The sequence below is a fragment of the Lynx canadensis genome, chromosome A2, assembly GCF_007474595.2.
Source record: "Lynx canadensis isolate LIC74 chromosome A2, mLynCan4.pri.v2, whole genome shotgun sequence".
Lineage (NCBI taxonomy): Eukaryota > Metazoa > Chordata > Mammalia > Carnivora > Felidae > Lynx > Lynx canadensis.
The window spans coordinates 111,108,474-111,122,832 of NC_044304.2; the positions used below are offsets into that span (position 1 = coordinate 111,108,474).

General features: G+C 34.6%; 1 protein-coding gene across 1 annotated transcript in view; it reads left to right on the forward strand.

The window, feature by feature from the left end:
• HDAC9 (histone deacetylase 9) overlaps positions 1 to 14,359 on the forward strand; it is a 741,574-nt gene that overhangs the window by 603,949 nt on the left and 123,266 nt on the right. Inside the window, exon 22 of the mRNA XM_032592422.1 lies at positions 2,873 to 2,991. Within this exon, the coding sequence (XP_032448313.1) occupies positions 2,873 to 2,991 (119 nt within the window). The remainder of the gene's footprint in view (positions 1 to 2,872; positions 2,992 to 14,359) is intronic.

A 14,359-nucleotide genomic window follows, 5' to 3' on the forward strand; every position in this document is an offset into this window, starting at 1 on the left:
TTTATGATCTCACTTATATGTGGAATCTAAAAAACAAAAAAAAACAAGACAAACTCAGGAAAAGAGATCAGACTTGTGGTTATCAGAGGCAGAGTGTGGGGTCAAGAGGAATTAGAGGAAGGTGGTCAAAGGTACAAAATTCTAGTTAGAAGATAAACAAGTAGGAGGTATGTAATGTACAACATGATGACTGTGGCCAACACTGCTGTATGATATACTGGAAAGAATTATGAAAGCTAATCCTGAGTTCTTATCATGAGGAGAATACTTCTTTCTTCTCTTTTTTATTTTATCTAGATGAGAAGGATGTTGGCTGAACATGTAGAGTTAATCATTTCAAAATACAGATAAGTCAAACCATTATGCTGGACACCTAAAACTAATACAGTTTTCTATGTCAATTACTTCTCAATAGGACAAAAAAAAAAAGGAAAAAAAAATCTCTTAGACTGTTCTTTGTATGTTGACTTCCTAAATGGGTTCTTTAAGTGTGTGATCTGACACTGTCAATTTTTCGTGTCTCTATTTTGGTTATTCTTTATGAGAGAACTTATCAACTTTATCTTTTAAATAGTCTATTATATGTTTTGTTTGCTTTTTCTTCTTTTAGTAGTACTCACTTTTCATTTACTAGATGTATTGTTTTATGTCTTTGAGGATAATCCTAATTTTTGCAATTATAGTGTCTTCCCTGAATTTTCTCTGGTTTTCTGAGTTCTCTTTTGTTTGCATGTTAGTTTTGTTGTCTTTTATTCTGGAAATTTTCTTCAAACAATCCTTCATATTTGAGAAAAGGACACTGAAAAGATAAGTGGGAGCTCTGTATGTTGAGTGGGATTTTTGAGTAGGACATTCGCTATGGGAAGACTGAGGAAAAAACCTGATTGTTGGTCTGAGTGACTCTCAAGTGTCAGTTTCTCTAGGTATTTTCTCTTTGGTCAGTTTGTTTCTCTAGGAAAAGAGAAAAGTCTTTCTTTTTGTAGCTTCCACTGCAGAACTTACACTTATGTTTTAATTTTCCTCTCTGTAGATTGTATCCATGTCTGTCATATATTCAAATTATATTGGCAATCCTTGTCTCCTTTACCGTATTTGTCCTTCAAAAATATATACATATATATTTAATGTCCATATGTAGAGAGAACCCCTTATGGAGAAGATAGTGAGCTGTGCCTTGAAGGATGTTTACCCTTCAGTCAATCTTGCAACTGTAGAGGGGGAGAAACTTTTCCCAGAGAGGGAAAGGAGATGGAAAATTGGTCACTATGATGCATGTGATTGGATGACAACTTTGTTTAATCATCTACCCCCATATTTTCCTAGGAGTACTGCTTGTTTGCCAAAGGAGTACATAGGATTAATCATACTGAGTTCCTTGATAAAACACTCTTGATTCTTTGAGACCATTTATTCCAATATCCCAAATACATATATCACATGGTATTTCATTCATGTGAAAGTAGTGAATTGGTAATGTGTAACAATTTATGAAAATTATAATGTAAGTGTTGGCATTATTGGGAAGGAAAAGGATTGAAGGTATCACTCCTGATAATGTAGCTTTATTAGAGATTCTTAATTATATTGAAGAATAAAATAATGAAACTGTACATCATAAACAAAATTAGGTTTTCACTTAGTTTCACTGGTGGCCTAACTCAGATGTGAGTGGCTTTCCAATTGTTAGAAAGACTACCTGTGAAAGTCACTTACATGCACACTTATGAGTTTGAAGTATTAAACTTTCATACTTTTATAATAGTAGTGGAATTATGAAAAACATTTTATTCATTTATATCTCTAGGTAAATTTCAAATAATTATCTTTTATAACTTCAACAACTTCTTATTTAAATTTTTAAGTGTAGAACTAATATGTGGTCACTGTAAAAATAGAGATTGGCAAACAAAAAAATTAAAAGAATCCGATTTTGTCACTACTTAAGGTTAACAATTTTAATATTTAGTACAGTTATTTCTATCTACTAAACACACAGTAGAGACCTTACCAATTTTTAAATTTGCTATTGTGGGCAGTTTCCCCATATTATTAAATAGTCTTTAAAAAATTGAATTTTAATAATGGAACATCGGTCTTGAATCCTACATTATTTTTTTATTCTATTTTATGAATCCCAGTAGCATCTATTGATCATTTTCTATCAAATCCAGCACTGAGGAAAAAGGGTTTAGGGTGTCCTGAGAAGGCTAAAGAGGTAAATGCTGAAGTGTCTGAGTAGGACCAGCAGGGGTTGCTGTCATGGATGAGGCTGCCACATTCCTGGTGTCTCTGACCTTAGACTCACTTAACATTATAGTCTGGATTCTATTAAAGGAATTTTGTGTTTTTCCTTTGCAGGAGTTACCCCCTACCATGACAAATATTTAAAAATGGTTTTTTTAAGTTGGAAAAGCAACTTTTTCTCAAAAGAAATTTATAGTTCAAATTTACACCAAGTTCTCACTAACTGGAGCAAGCCAGGTTTTCACTAAAGCTTCGACTTTCCTCTGTAAAACATTAGTCACTCCCTTGGAAGAAGCACTTTTTTTTATAGGCAGTGGGATAAAGCAGCCACAGATGTGCATGTAATATGATGGGCTTTAGAATGTACCTGTAAAGCTTTTTTTTTTTTTTTTTTTTTTAATTTAGAGGAAAAAAAGATGAAAGAAAAAGACTGAATTGGGATGCTAAAATAACAGTGATTCACTATTAAGGAAATGATAACTTTTTGATCTCTTCAAATGGTGTTTTCTTTTCCCCTTCTCTTTTATTCTTGGGAAGTTCTTGAGGTTGTGCCAAGTCGTTTTCATTGCACAATTTTTAAAGGTATTCACCATTCCCATGTGTAACTGGTTGCCTTTTTACTGTGTAGGACTGTAGTGACGCCTGTGGCCAAAGAGTTTGATCCAGACATGGTCCTAGTTTCCGCTGGATTTGATGCATTAGAGGGCCATGCCCCTCCTCTGGGGGGGTACAAGGTGACAGCAAAATGTGAGTATTATCTTTTAGGAATTTATGAAATGTTAAGACATAATAGGTCTTTAAAATGGACAGCACCTTTTACTTGTGTCTAGTATGCTTAGGTAAGACTTTTAAAAGTAATTTAGATCATGTTTACTGTTCTGTCAGATTCATCTCTCTGTAGATGTTTGCCTTTAAGACAAACAAAGTTAAATAGTTTTCTTTGTTAGACTTGATGAGGCATTTCAGAAACTTTATGTTTTCCCAGAGTCCCGTTTTGCTACTTAAAGGCAGAAGTGATAGGACTTCTGTTTAAAATACATTAAAAGACTTGAAAGGTCATGAGTCTAGAAAAGCTACTGGGCTTTTTGCAAAGAGAATGGAAGTCACTGTTTTTATTCCATTGTACATGTGGTAAAAATTCGTGTTTCCTAATAATGCTATCTATGGTCTTGTGGGTTTGAATGCAAAAGGTATAGTTCCCCTTACTCAGCAGCTCTCTACAAGTGTGTAGACAATGCTCAGGATCTCTACTGGTCTTTTGTGTTGCACAGATTAACTTTTTGGCTGTGTTCCTTAGCATTTGCCATGTGTTCTACTACACACCAAATGAATAAATGAATTTTGTGTTATACATTCATTTACATAATGTGACCTAATGGAATCTGGCTAGAAAGAGGCTTTCTTCAAGAACAATCCCCATGCTCTCTGAATGTGAAAATAAGGCATACATATAGTCCACACACACAAATGTATGCTGGCACTCTGGATATGTATAAAAAAAGAAGGAAAAAAAGCAGAATTACACAAAGAATCGGATCGACTATTGTGTATTTTAATGGGGGTTGAAAACAAATAAAAGCAACCTAAGTAGTTTTTAAGTGTGAGAGATGAGTTTAGAGCAAGTGTGTTTTATTAATTTAAAAAGAACCAAAGAACCAGCACCATGCCAATCTTTGTTTTTAGTTGGCTTCTCATGTGAGAGAGTTTTCTGCATTCTAATTGTTCCAGTAACATTGTTAGGTAGTAGCTATATTTAACATCTATTATTTACCCAGGGTTTTCGGTGCCTCGTTGTCTATTGAAAACATATTGAAAGAGGCAACTCCACAAACACAAACAAAGTGTAATAATTCAGAAGTTTGGTAAAATAGAATAGAGAGGTGTTTGGTTTTATCAGATGTCTTTATGATCCCTTTTCTTTCTTCATGAAATTCCACTGAAGTGTATCCTTCCACTGCAGATAGACCTCTTTAGCATCAAGACTGCTGGAGTTTAGTCTGAAAAAAAAAAAAAGAGCTATACCCCAAGTTGAGATAAACCCAAACAATGGAAAACACATGGAGCAAAGACACAAATCTAGAAAAGGTGTTCCTTGCTATTAAATCCAAAAATCTCCCTCCAGAAGGAGGAATATTTGTATTTGGGTCTTTCTTCCTGCCAAGGAGGCAAGTTGTAATGAGTCCATTTCTCGGCACTAGCTGCAAGGAACTAATCTTTTTGTTTTCTCTTTTGTTCATTTTTTTGCCAAGTGAAGTTCAAATATCAAATATCATCTTGGAAGGTATAATAGAAAGTAGTAGAAGTGTCATTTATGTTAGGCATAGATATAAGAAACATGGTTTCTACTTATTTTACCTTCAGTGTAATGCACCAGGACCTTTATTATGTTGTGTTTCTTTATCCATTTTGGGGGAAGCTCTTCATTGCTTTCTGTGCCAGGACAAGTTTGTCTATAATCTCTCCAGCCTTTTAACCCTCTTTGTCTGTTTTCCCTTCTTATATCTTTTCTACTCAACATACCATATGTTTCCTTACAAGGTGACTTGTTTCCTAAGAAACATATACAGACATAAATTTTAATTGATTTATAATTGGCCCTCTCTTGAGTACATACAGTTTAATAAGGAAAAGATAGACGATGAGGAAAGGATATACTAGAACTCAGAGATTGTAGTAGAACCTATCTAAAACATTCACATATTTCATAGGTGAGAAAACTATTTTACCATCTGAAATAATTGGGGTTAAAATCAAAGTGCTTACTCTGAATTTGTAGTTAGATAATATTGCATGAGGCTTTCACTGGATTTTTTCCACTAAAGAGGACAGTGTTTCATAAAATGCTTGAGAATAGAGTACTTGGATGCATACTGCAGAGGCCATTTTGGTGCCCTAGACCCTTAATTCCACAAGCACAGTCTGTGATAGACACTGACTAGTCCCCAGATACTTAAATGAAAAACCACAGAGCATCACATCTGGGCAACTGTTTGTATGTGTCATCTCATACAGGCCTGAGTATGCCAGCTATATTTTCTAGAGATGCTGCCATAATTAGGTAGAGGTTAGGATTACCAGACAGCTGTATAGTTATTCCCCAAATAGCTCACCCCTGTGTCTCTTTGTTCTTTCTCTAACCACCTGGCAGATGCATTTATGTTGTTTTGATTTGAAAGTTCTCCACAGGCGATCAATATAGGTCCTTCATTGTCCTATGCCAGAAGTCATTCTCCATTTGAGAGGAGTCCCTAAATGACGCTAGAAATAGGCTAAAGCCTATAGTGAAAAGTAGGTAGAAATTACAGAAACAAATCCATCTCCTAATGTTTTCCACCTAAAGTCACCTCTGCCCCAAGTAGAATATCCAAGGATTTTAGAGAATGGTTTGGAAGATATTATTGTGTCAGAAATGCTAAAATTTTACTGTCATAGCACATTGAACAATCTTTTAAAATAGTTTTGTTTAATATCCCTGAATGTAAAAAGGTAAATTAAGTCAAAACAACTAGTGTTTTCATCTGTATTTGGATATCTAGTTAGCTGTCTGATTTTTTTAAAAAAGAATTGGTTGATACTATGACAAAAATTTCCGTTCAAACATAAAGGTGATTTAAATTAAAGCTGATTCTTGGCTAGTACTATTTTTCTTCCTTCTTCTTTTCTCCTCTCATTTCTTTACATATTAAATGTTCTCTACAACAAAATATTCATATTTGTGCTAAAGTTTTAAATTGTCTGTATTAGCTATTTAAAATCTATGCTATTGTTTCAATTAACCACCAGAATTAAGGCCTACATTGAAAAGAACAAGTATCTTTGTATCCTACCGTAAATACTACATCAAATTTTATCATGAAGTTCTAAGTGTATCTTTTTAAAATACTCTCATACAGGAGCTCTTGGGTGGCTCAGTCGGTTAAACCCTTAATATTGACTCAGGTCATGATCTCAAGGTTCATGAGGTGGAGCCCTGTGTTGGGCTCTGCACTGACAGTGTGGAGACTGCTTGGGATTGTCTGTCTCCCTGTCTCTGCCCCACCTGTGCTCACTCTCTCTCTTGCACGCTCTCTCAAAATAAATAAATAAATAAATAAATAAATAAACAAACAAACAAACAAACAAACATTAAAAATTATTTAAAATACTATCACAGACCTAATACTTTTAGGTTACAGTTTAAGAAGGTTGGCATGACAATTAAGTGTCATGTTCCAACAATAAAATTAATTCACTAGATTGCAACACCCCCTGGGTTTGTGATTTGTCCACATTAAAAAGAATAGTTTCTTCAGTTCAGATTAATTTACAACAAAATATATATTTTATTTCTTTTCAACATGTTTGTATATTCTCTGTTTTCATTGCCTTCGCATAGTGAACTATGTGTAAATTTCTTTCATTGTGTGAATAACAATTTTTCCTTTATTTGGAATAATTCAGAAGTCATTGTGGGGGCACCTGGGTGGCTCATTTGGTTAAGTGTCCAACTTTGGCTCAGGTCATAATCTCATGGTTCATGACTTCAAGCTCCACGTTGGATTCTATACTGACAGCTCGGATCCTGGAGCTTGCTTTGTCTCCCTCTGTCTCTGCCCCTCGCCTGCTCACACTCTGTCTCTCTCTCTCTCAAAAATAAATAAACGTTAAAGAAAAATTTTTTAAAAGTCATTTTGTGGGGCGCCTGGGTGGCGCAGTCGGTTAAGCGTCCGACTTCAGCCAGGTCACGATCTCGCGGTCCGTGAGTTCGAGCCCCGCGTCGGGCTCTGGGCTGATGGCTCAGAGCCTGGAGCCTGTTTCCGATTCTGTGTCTCCCTCTCTCTCTGCCCCTCCCCCGTTCATGCTCTGTCTCTCTCTGTCCCAAAAATAAATAAACGTTGAAAAAAAAAATTTAAAAGTCATTTTGAGATGATAGCCATGTCTGATAAAAAAAAATATATGCTCCTTTTACAAACAGAGCATTTTTATAGTTCTTTAGATAGTAACTATTTGCCTCAGCAAATAAATAAATGTTATTTTGATATGTAAAGCAAATAAATAAATGCTATTTGACATGTAAAGAACATCTATTAGTTGGGGGGGGTGGAGATCAAATAACATATCTTAGTCTTGAATTACCATCTTCTTTTTGATACAATGTTTTATCCTTTTTCGTGATCCTCTTACTCCTTTTATCCCACTGTGAATGTCTGCCTGGCAGGGAGAGAGCACTGTGGTGAAGCAGATACCTGTATAAATGAATTCATACTTAGCTTTGAGTTTTACCTGAGGAAGTATAAAAAATCCTTGATTAGTCAATCCTTCAAAAATAAGTCTCTAAGAAGTTGTGTGTTAAACCAGTCAACAAATAAGTGCCAAGAAATAAACTTGTTAAGTATACTTGTTCAGTCTACTTCATCAGCTTATGATGGATGTATGTGCTTCATACCCCTGTGTCTACAGAATGTATGGTTCAAAATGTCCTCTGTCCACACATTTTATTTGTCCACAGAATCGAAAGCAGACTGAGCCAGAACTAAATATATTTTAATGAATGTGAATTTTTTTCTTGTTCTCTTACCAATGATTCTACCCCTATCTTAACATGTCCATGGCTCTCCTCTGTCTCTAATTTTCTCCCCATTATCAAAACCTAGAAAGAACTTGATCCCATTCACTTGCATGTTTTATTTACTACTTGATTATATATTTTTTAATTAAATTTCTTTTTTACATTTTGTTTATTTTTGAGAGAGAGAGAGAGACAGTTCACAAGTGGGGGAGAGGCAGAGAGAGAGGGAGACACAGAATCCCAAGCAGGCTCTAGGCTCTGAGCTGTCAGCACAGAGCCCGATGCGGGGCTTGAACTCACAGACTGCGAGATCATGACCTGAGCTGAAGTCAGACACCCAACCAACTGAGCCACTCAGGCACCCCTGATTATGTATTTTTTTAATGAGAGGGTATTTCAGCTACTGTGATAGTTCTGTTTGGCAGTTGCATCTTTTATTATTTATCTGTAATTGTGGAATCAATGCTTTATATTCTTATGGTGGAATTTCAGTCCGTAGCAAACAGGCATAGAGAAAAGGAGTGTCTGAAAGACACTAACCAAATGCCATTTCATGAAGGATGAATCTTAAGACTGAACTGCTTCAGTTCTTTTATATTAGGGTGGAAACTGAGGGAATATTATGCATAACTAATTACTCAAAAGCATCCTCCCATCCAGCTACCATCAGATTAACCTCTGTTACACATTTCTGTGCTATTTCCCCAGAAGCTGGACCAGTGCCTGGCACATTTTCTAAATAATTTCCTTTTTTTTTTTTTTTTTTTATGAGTAAAGCTAAATGAACTCATGATCTTTTAAGCAAGTCAGATGCTTTCTTCCAGTATATTTGATGCTACTTGAATTAGGATTTCATGGGGGTTTTTTGTTTGTTTGTTTGTTTTACTGTTTTTTTGTTTGTAATTGCTGTCCCTCTATCACTGCCACTTCTTTCCAAGGCTTAGACGACATATTCATGTTTCTTACAGTATTTTAACTAACACAAACCTGTGTTTCTGACAATGGTAACTTGTTCAACATTTCCCTTTAATAGAAATTGTGTTGATAATAGTATGAATATTAATGGGGGAAGTCACAGTTTCCTTGTAGCAGTAGGCCTTGCACAAAAGCACTGAGTTCCAGCTGTTAGTACCTACTAGAATCTAGATGGTTAAGATAACTCATTTCATCTCTGTTCAGAAAAGCAGGACAGTGGAAGAGTGAATTCTTCAAATAACAAACCAGAAGTAAAGATGAAAAATTAAAGGAAAGTACAGAAGAGCTCATTCTGGTGTCAGAAGATCTATGTTCAAATCTCCACTTTGTCTCTCACTAATTTTGTAATCAAATTAGTTTCCTTTTATTTATTTTGAGAGAGAGGGAGGGAAAGAGAGAGAATTTCAAGGAGCAGTGCGAGGCTTGAACTCACAAACCATGACATCATGACCTGAGCCCAAAACAAGAGTCAGATGCTTAACATACTGAGCCACTCAGATGCCTCTCAAATTAGTTTCCTAATCAGAAGCAAATATGGGAGAGTTAGAGAGATAATACTTATACCTACAACATAAGGAATAAATTATTAAGTATTATGAGTTAATAGTTATGAGTTAATAGTTTTGAATTTTCTTGTTGATATCATTTCAACAAATCTAAACATTCACCAAAAGTCTGGGTAGTTAGATGATGTATTTAAACACAAAATATACAACCCAAATGTTATAGCTTGAAAAATATTTGAGACTCTTACTTGAACAAAATGGAAAGAGAATAGCCAGAAGTCCTAGGAAACTGTGCAAGATTCTAGGTAAATAGTAGTGTATGGTCCATTCATTTGAAAGTCAGGTTGGTAAGAGAAGTGCCTACATCTCATTTCCATATCCATATGCATTCCTTTTTTGTAATAAATCTGGGGGTAATCGAATAAATTGCAATGCTTTTAAAAGAAAATAATGCATTATTATTTTGTGATGAGGATAACTTAGGCTATACCTGCCTAAAACCTTGCAGTTTGTTTTGGTGTATTGAGGTGTACTTGGATTGTGACATTATTAATATACTCATCCAGAGTGAGTTATCCAGTGATGCATTTTTAGCAATTAAACTATCTGAAATACAGCTGAAAATCAGAAAATAAATAGCACTTCTGAAATGCAAAAATAGATGCAGAAAGCACATTTATAAAGGTATAGACCCACCTTCTTGTCCTTGCTAAGATTCTGCTTAACTTCTTACATATATAACTAGGGTACCTGATTGTCTATCTGATTTTACATCCTGCAGCAGATTTAAGGAGCCATTTGGAAGCAGAGGTAGATGAATGGATGACAGGTATATTTCTGTCTCTGAAGTTCTTAAGTTTGGGTCCACAGACCTCCTAGGAGTCCATGGATAGAATTAATGGGGCTCATGAACTTGAATAAAAAAAATTACATTATTATTTTTTAGTAAAACAGTTACTTGCCCCTTATTAGCTGTATGAATTTAGGAAGGTATTTGTTTTCATTATAAATGTAGGCAACAAACCATAACAATATGAGTAAAGCAGATGACTTTATCACCAATAGAAATGATAGCTATTTTCATATCACTTTATTGCTGTGTAGGTATTTCCAATAGTTACTCTTATCATTACTTGGAAGTGATGGTATATATCAGACCTGCTGCTCAATTGTTATTTGATGCACTAATATAGAATTGTATGTATTATGCCATGGCTTTCCCCCATATTTTGGTAGTTATTTTCAGTATAATAATTGCCTTTGGTATCTGTGTACTTTATTTTATGCATTTAAAAACATTCTGAGAAGGGATCCATAGGCTTCACTTCAAATACACACATATCTGTATGCATGTACACATGCACATGCATGCACACACACACACACACACACACACACACATAATCTTTACTTAGAGACATCGTTTGTTTATATTTGCTAATTTGCTTCTCACATTATGCTTGGCATAGTTATTCTGTTATATAAAGTCCATGTCTGAAGCAAACCCTGAAAAAAATATTGAGTGTTCAGTTTTTCCAAGGATTTCTTGTCTGTAAAACAAACTTAAGATATGTCTCACATTGCAAAAACTTCATGTCTTGTACGTGGAAGTCACACAATTACTAAGCTTCACGTCAATAATCTGTACATCATATGTCTTCTTTTTAGGAAGAATAAAGTAATGGAATCCAGGAATTCAGAAATTTTGTTTAAAATTAATACACTCATTTTTAGATTTTTAAAAAAAGTTTTGCATGATTTAAAAGATGAATAATAAAAAAGAATTATATAACAAATTCATTATTTCCACCATTTAAAATTGGCAACAGCTAAATATTTTTATTATATTTGTTCCAAGTCTTTTGTTTGTAAAAGAAATAAAACTTGCAGATGAATGTGAGCTCCACATTAATCACTGACCCTATGTCCTATCCCCCTTACCTTCTTAACCACTGTCATAATTTGTGTTCTTTCCAGCATACACACACACTACAATAATATTTTAGTGGGTATGTTTTTAAATTTACCATGTATAGCAAAAGGTAAGCATGATCATTCTGTTCATATAGTTTATGAAACTTGCTTTTTTTGCTTTAAAATAATTTTGAATACACTCATGAATATATATCTTTTTTTCAAAAAATATTTATTTTGAGAGAGAGAATGGGAGCAAGCAACTGAGGGAGGGAGGGAGGGAGAGAGAGAGAGAGAGAGAGAGAGAGAGAGAGAGAGAGAGGGAGGGAGGGAGAGAGAATCTCAAGCAGGCTCCACAGTCAGGGCAGAGCCCAGTGGGAGGCTCAACCTCACAAACCATGAGATCATGATCTGAGCTGAGAGATCAAGAGTTGGACACTCAACTGACTGAGCCACCCAGGTGCCGCTGCGTATCTTTTAATTTCTGTGTATTAGGCATTTATGGACATATACCATCATGTATTTTGTCTATTCTCCCATTAATGGATCTTTAAGTTGTTTCCAGTTTTCATTATAAACAATGTTTAGGTGAATATCCTTTTACAAGTCTTCTTTTATCTGACATTGACTTTTTTAGTCAGGTTGGACATTTGTTTCTTCTTCAGTATATAGCACTTATGGGTGCCTGACTGGCTCAACAGTAGAACAGGTGACTCTTGACTTTGGGGTTATGAGTTCAAGCTCCATTTTGGGCATAGAAATTAGTTAAAACAAACAAACAAACAAGTATATATGGCAGTAAGTAACACTTAAAAACATGGAAGGAGATGAAGGAAAGAATTCCTTCTCCCTTCTTTACCTATTCCTTAAACCACAGTCCATATCCCTTGTTTTTTACAAACACATAACCCAAACAACTAATCTTGCTTCTTTACCTTTTTACACTTTGTGTATCATACCCCTTTTTTCCAATTAAAAGTGGCAGAGAGGATGTTTTTGTGTACTAATATGCTTCAAGTCTAATATGAACTTAAGGGGAAAACATGGACTAGAAGTCATTTAATAGATAAATAAAGTATTATTTTCAGGTGTTTTCCAATAGTACTTTGGGAATTAAATTGAAATTGAAAAGACTTTCTACTCAAAGCTAACCCAGTTGACTATCCTATCAGTGACTATGGAGGGCACTATGACCCTGAGGTTGAAAGCCCAGTCTGGTCACCCAGTAGATGAGTCATAATCCTGGGCTGGCCTTAGAATGACCACAGGAATGTCACTCAAGTCTTGAAGATTGGTTCTTTACTGGAAGGAGACATTACTTTCATTTTGGCAGTGCTGTTGTTAATAGATGATAGAGTAATACCTGCTGGCCATCATTGAGTTTTCACTCTGTGGTACGTACTATACACACAACTTCTGTGCATTATCTCATTTCATTTTTATGATTAAGTGAGATAATATATATAAAGCATCCTTTTTTGTATTTTTGTATTATTATATTCTTTGTTCTTCTTACTACCTTGAAATCACTAAAAAGGATTTAGTAGTCATTTACAATTCTAATTTTTTAAAAAAGTGACAGGAAAAAATAAGTGACTGTTTAAAATCATGAAGCTGAAGAATAGGAAAATCACAACTTGATTCATGTCTTTTAACTTCCAGCTTAACATATTTTCTACTTGGCTCAACAAGTTATTAAAAATATCCCAAATAAATTGGTAGAGCTTTTAATTGCTATAGAAACTTATTATGAATTGCAAAAATACAGAAAATAAAAAGAAATTTCACCAACAATAAATTTATTTGAATACAATTTTCCAAGTCAAAAAAGTAGGTGAAGGTTTTCAGATATATGAGAGCTTACCAGTTTGTAGATAATATTTACTATTTTTCATGGGACATTCTGCCTAAGAATCAGTCAGGGACTTAGTCTTTGGCCCAAAATTCCCACATACCAGACTCCTTGTTGTACTCATGACCAAGTACATGGCCCCCTGCAAAGACAGGGGAAAGTGGATTTACAGGAGATTTACATTCATAAATGTCCTATGCAACATAGTTCCTTGTAACAGTCAACATAAAGAAGCAACATAGCCAGTTAAGAAGGAAAAATGCCAGCATATTAAAAAAATAACAAATCAGTTTTAGAAATGATTTTATTTTGAAATGACAGCCAAAATTTTATTCAATGAGTGCTTCATGTTTTACTATTACCCTGCCTTCATTTTCTCACTCAATTGCCTGTTTCCTTACACCACATGACAACTCAGATACCAAATTATAGAAGGATATTTTCCATCTGTAGTGCTTAGTTACTGATGTCATGAAACAATCCTTAGGCTAGGATGACTACTATTTAGCTTTGAAGAGCAAAATTACTGTAACTCTTTTATAACTGGGGCCAGATCAACATTGCTTTTGAGAAGAAAATACATAAGCAGAGTTTTCCCTGAAAGAGGATTCCAGCTGCAACTGTAGAATAAAATGTGGACTGTATGTCATTGATACTAAGATGCACTGTTTCATAATATAGCATGTCTGAATTGGGATGCTTCTTACATTTGATGGCATTTCATTGTTAGATGAGCACTATTTTTTTTTATTTTTAATTTTCATAGTGGTATATAAAAAACAGTCACAATTATTTTGTGCTATATTTGATGACATGTTAGATTTGACAAAATACAGGATTTTGCTCTTTGAGATGTTGTTTTAAAAATCCCAAAGGCCATACTAAAATTACAGCTTAGATACCCATTTTATACTCCCTGTCTAGGCTTCCAGGGATTGAGTAGAGTTGTGAGAAAGTAAAAAAATAAAATAACAATATAAAACAAATGAACAAACAAAAAACATGATCAGGGAGAAATTTTAAGTTAGTGGATTCTCATCATGTGACTTTGCTTTTAGCTAAGACAAAAATTGTCCTTCCTTGGCCTGAAATCTCCATCTGACTCCTTATTTTGATGGTCACTCTAACTAAAACAATTGGTTTCCAGTTCATTTTACAAATCAAATCAATAGAAAATAGAAACTGTTAGTCAAACAATTTGTTAAGTAATGTCATAAGTCAGTACCAGTACTGTGAGCGTATGGGCCAGTTATGTGACTGAGAATTATCTACTAATGTGTGCAGTGATGAAGTTATTAAAGAAATTATAAGGAATTAGTG